The sequence below is a fragment of the Penaeus chinensis genome, chromosome 23, assembly GCF_019202785.1.
Source record: "Penaeus chinensis breed Huanghai No. 1 chromosome 23, ASM1920278v2, whole genome shotgun sequence".
NCBI classification, from domain to species: domain Eukaryota; kingdom Metazoa; phylum Arthropoda; class Malacostraca; order Decapoda; family Penaeidae; genus Penaeus; species Penaeus chinensis.
The window spans coordinates 13,403,291-13,408,290 of record NC_061841.1 but is presented as its reverse complement, the minus strand read 5'-3'; the positions used below and the strand labels follow the sequence as shown (position 1 = coordinate 13,408,290).

General features: G+C 37.1%; 1 protein-coding gene across 2 annotated transcripts in view; it reads right to left on the bottom strand.

Annotated features, from left to right (window-relative positions):
• Window positions 1–1,511: 1,511 nt before the first annotated feature.
• The window catches only part of LOC125037339 (TAF6-like RNA polymerase II p300/CBP-associated factor-associated factor 65 kDa subunit 6L), an 82,910-nt gene continuing 79,421 nt past the window's right edge, over window positions 1,512–5,000 (bottom strand). For both annotated transcript variants that reach the window (XM_047630431.1, XM_047630430.1), the window contains exons 8-9: window positions 2,754–3,020; window positions 1,512–2,377 (exon numbers count right to left, since the gene is read on the bottom strand). In XM_047630431.1, coding sequence (XP_047486387.1) covers window positions 1,712–2,377; window positions 2,754–3,020 — 933 coding nt within the window. In that variant the 3' untranslated portion in view covers window positions 1,512–1,711. The remainder of the gene's footprint in view (window positions 2,378–2,753; window positions 3,021–5,000) is intronic.

The following is a 5,000-nucleotide window of genomic DNA, read 5'->3' as shown; positions in this document are numbered from 1 at the left end:
AACATTAACTCCATATTAGTGTCCTCCTCAAATGCAGCAATGGTTTATTATGGCAGTTTCCCTTGTCATAAAGTTTATGTTCTATATGTGTGATCTCTTTTCATGTGTAGTCCCCTACTGCCTCTCTGGGGTAACAAAAGTAATAAAGAAGGATTTATCATCTGTGAGTTGGCATTTGCCCTCCTGATAAAGTTTCAGACATTTCACTATAATAATTTACATGAGGCATAATTGACAGCTATTAGCATCAGAGCCAAAGAATTTGAAATATAGAAGTTGAAGTATCCATCTCCTATTAGAGATTCTAGAAGTACACCTTTTACTGATTATAGATTTTTAAAACAGCTATATGCATTTGGATAAGCTTTAGAAAAATGCTTTCCAAAAACTTTGATTCTATTCTTAAAGTGAAATATGGTAATAAAAGGTATGAGGTAAAAGGAAAATATACAAAGACAGTTTATTTATATTACCTTTTAATTTTAATGACATTGTGATATAATTGTGTGCTAAGAATATACAACTGATGGCTTGACCATTTTGAATAAGTACAGACGAATGGAAATAAATAACGGGAACTCTCATAAAAATTAGCCATAAAAATATAGACCAACTATGTAATGTAAGTTAATCAAGTCTGATTATCAAAAGACACATAAGAGAGAGGAAAAGTCTGTGTGTGTGTGTGTGTGTGTGTGTGTGTGTGTGTGTGTGTGTGTGTGTGTGTGTGTGTGTGTGTGTGTGTGTGTGAGTGTGTGAGTGTGTGAGTGTGTGAGTGTGTGTGTGTGTGTGTGTGAGTGTGTGAGTGTGTTAGTGTGTGAGTGTGAGAGTGTGAGAGTGTGTGTGAGAGTGTGAGTGTGTGAGTGAGAGTGTGAGTGTGAGTGTGTTAGTGTGTGAGTGTGAGTGTGTGAGTGAGTGTGTGACTGAGTGTGTGAGTGAGAGTGTGTGAGTGAGTGTGTGAGTGAGAGTGTGTGAGTGAGTGTGTGAGTGTGTGTGTGCGTTTTAGTGAGTGTGTGCGTTTTAGTGTGAGTGTGTGCGTTTTAGTGTGGGTGTGCGTTTTAGTGTGAATGTGTGCGTTTTAGTGTGAGTGTGTGCGTTTTAGTGTGAGTGTGTGCGTTTTAGTGTGAGTTTGTGCGTTTTAGTGTGAGTGTGTGCGTTTTAGTGTGAGTGTGTGCGTTTTAGTGTGAGTGTGTGCGTTTTAGTGTGAGTGTGTGCGTTTTAGTGTGAGTGGGTGCGTTTTAGTGTGAGTGTGTGCGTTTTAGTGTGAGTGTGTGCGTTTTAGTGTGAGTGTGTGCGTTTTAGTGTGAGTGTGTGCGTTTTAGTGTGAGTGTGTGCGTTTTAGTGTGAGTGTGTGCGTTTTAGTGTGTGTGTGTGTTTTAGTGTGTGTGTGTGTTTTAGTGTGAGTGTGTGTGTTTTAGTGTGTGTGTGTGTGTGTGTGTGTGTGTGTGTGTGTGTGTGTGTGTGTGTGTGTGTGTGTGTGTGTGTGTGTGTGTGTGCGCGCCTGTTTGTGTGAGTATTTGCGTGTGTTTCTGTGTGTGTGCGTGTGTGTGCGTGTGTGTGCGTGTGTGTGCGTGTGTGTGCATGTGTGTGCATGTGTGTGTGCATACATGCGTCCATGAGTTTGTAAGTGTGCATGGATTAGTGATGTAAGTCTGCTTAGACTATTCTATAATTAGGATAATTACTTCTCTCCATGACTGCTGTAATATGATTAAAGTATAAGATACTGCAGAGAATATCCAGGTCGAAGAGGTGGATGTAAAGGTCTTGTGAAAGTATTGTGAGGCATGCAGCCTGTGATACGAGAACTATAGTGAGCCAGGAGAGCACGGTGTGGATGAGGATTTACTGCTGGAAGAGAATTCCTCTTCTTCTTAAGGCTGTCCACACTTTTTTCCCGACAGCTTTGAATACTCATGGGAATATTTACAGGCCTATCTGACAGTGACTTGTAACCTTCAAATACCTGGGTAGGAAGTACATGTTGATTTCTTCTTGGCTTTGGCTTATTAGTAGAATGGCAGGTTATATTTCTGGCTTTTTTTGTGGCTGGTGGGTTAAGGAGTGCATCTCCTGTGCTAGCTTGGTCACGGTACACAGACGAATTAAGAAAGCTTGGTATATGATCGTGGCTGAAGCAAAGGTAAACACCAGGAACTTGAACAACAAAGGCACTTCCAAAAGACTCTTCTCCCAACTTGTATATCTCCTGCACTTGCTCAAAAGTTACATCACTATCACCTATGCTGCCAGGAGATATAAAGTCATCACTGCTGTGTTTTACGGAAGTGTGAAGTATGTTCTTCGTGGGTGGAGATACAACAAAACTGTCAGGAAGACATTTCACAAAAGCTGACATAACCTTCACTAATCCTGCCTGAAATTTAGGGAAATAAAATGAGACAATTAATGCTGTCATTAAATCTGAAGAAAACTTTGATAAGAAGCTAATGCTACTTTTAAAGAAGATAAATTACTTTGAATGAACTGGAATCAAATTGAACACAAACCAAACAAAGTCCACATATTTTTTCACATAGTACAAAAAAAAATATTTCAAAATATTCCTAGTATTAGCAAAAAGAAAGAAAAAGAGAAGAAAAGAAAGAAAGAAAGAAAAAAAAAAAATGTTCCTAGGTTGGTGTTCCTCACAATGCAAGAACAATACAATACATGAATTAGGAGTAACACACCTAGAACATCTCTTTACACTGCTAACACACACAAGCAAGCTCACATTTCAAAATACTTACTAGAAGTAGGCAACTTGTTGTATGAGCATCATGAATGTCCCGAGATGTTGTTATGGAGGATTGTGAGATAGCATGAGTGAGGCGGACATGGTATGGTCGAGCAATTGGTGTTAAGCTGTGCAATATAGCTGGAGCACCTAAGATAAGGAGACCTGTGAGAGCTCCTATATGTTGACCCCAAGGACAGCTGCTACTTGCTACCACTCCTCCAAGACTTGTCACCACTGTTTCCCACGTTCCACGACACCCTGGCTGTCTTGATACAACCTGGAAAACAATTGAGATCTTTACCTTGACCTCCATCATATATTGTATAAACCATATTGTTTAACCCAATGCTAACAGGCATGACGTGTATGTACATGCCATGCTCACTGTGAGTAACTTGTTTAATTGTTTTTACACATAGATGGCTACACTTGTACTACGTCACCAATAAGCCAGTTACGAGTACTGCCTGTCCCGCCCTTTTTTTTGATTTACGAAAATATTTTACATTATCTTATTTTGCTGTTACTAATATTTATAACATTAAAGTAATTATAATGTTTATAATAAAAATAACACCATCGATATTCATAGCACTAGTAAAAAATACATTTTTTCCCACCAATTCAAATCAGGTAAGGTCACAAGGTCTACTAATTGACTCCTTTGTGGCTAAGCACTAGCAGAACCATCTATGTGCAGAGACATTTCATAAAAAAAAAAAAAAAAACTTTAAATGCAGACACAGCATTTCCCCCATTTTTTATTAATTTTCCCCGTTGGCATATTGGGTTAAGATCATCACCATCTTATGCATGAAAATATTTGAGTTAACCTGGCTGAAACTGAGGTTAGGGAATTTTGTTTATGCTTGGAAAAGCTACCATATGATTATAATGCCTTAAATCCATTTCCTTTTAGATGCAAGAAGGACAATTGTGTATATAAAAATTTTGACTTTTTCACCACTACAAGTTTAGGTCCTCCTGAATGTCCCCGAGGCAATTAATTTCAACATTATTTATGAATATCAGTTAAAATAGTTATAAACTATGATCAGTCTCACTCCCATTTAAGTTTTAATCATAAATTTTAAGAATAAAATGGAAAAAAATACAAGGGAAATTACAGTATTTGATGGAAAAATCAACACATGCTTGTAACTATACTGTGCTGGTGATGGTATCATGATTGAATTTGCCTGAGAATAGTTTATGGGTTTTGTGATCTAGCCCTGATTACTTCATGACATATAATAAAGAATATAACAGTAACACCATGTATCAGAAATTTTGGATGGATCTCATTGTTGCTGCAAAAGTAAATAACTTTTAAAAATGTTTTCCACATCCCTAAACATAAAATTATGACTAGGGGTCATTTCTTAGGCATACCTGTATTGTGACCCCATTTTTCAAAATTCAGAGGTAGTGCCCCATATCAACAGAAGTAAAATTCATTACTTTTCCTAGCTTTGGTCATCATTTTTCTACAAGCCTAAAAGCAAAATTTTGTAGGTCTAATTTGGCAATCTTTAGAAAAGTATCATTAACCTAAGCCATCAAGGATGGAATGTGCGTACATGCCATGCCCACTAAGAGTTTAATTTATTAAATTTTTTTACTTTACACACAGATGGCTCCACACATGCAAAGCCACCAATGAGCCAAATACCAGTACTACTTGCCTCACTTGTTTACCTTTTTCCTTTATTTTCAAATATATTTTCTTTTATCTAATATTGCTGTAGGCAAATTTTAATAACAATTTAGTAACAATATTAACCCATTGCTGCCGGGGAAAATGAATAAAAAATGGGGAATATGCTGTGCTCATTCTTTATATTTTTGTGAAATGTCTCTGTACATAGATGGCTCTGCTAGCGCTTAGCCACAAAGGAGTTAATTGGTAGATCTTACCTGATTTCACCTTTCCTTGAATTGGCGGGAAAAATGTATTTTTTACTAGTGCTATGAATATTGACGGTGTGGTTTTTATTGTAAAAATTATAATTAGTATAATTTTATAAACATTAACAACGGCAAAATTAAATAGCATAAAATATTTCCGTACATCAATGAAAAGGGTGAACTGGCGAGACAGGCAGTACTCATAACTGGCTCATTGGTGACTTAGTACAAGTGTAGCCATCTTTGTCTAAAAACAATTAAACAAGTAAACTCACAGTAGGTATGGCATAGATGTATGTGCCATGACCGTTGGCAATAGGTTAATAGCATGATAAGAAAAAAAAAAAAA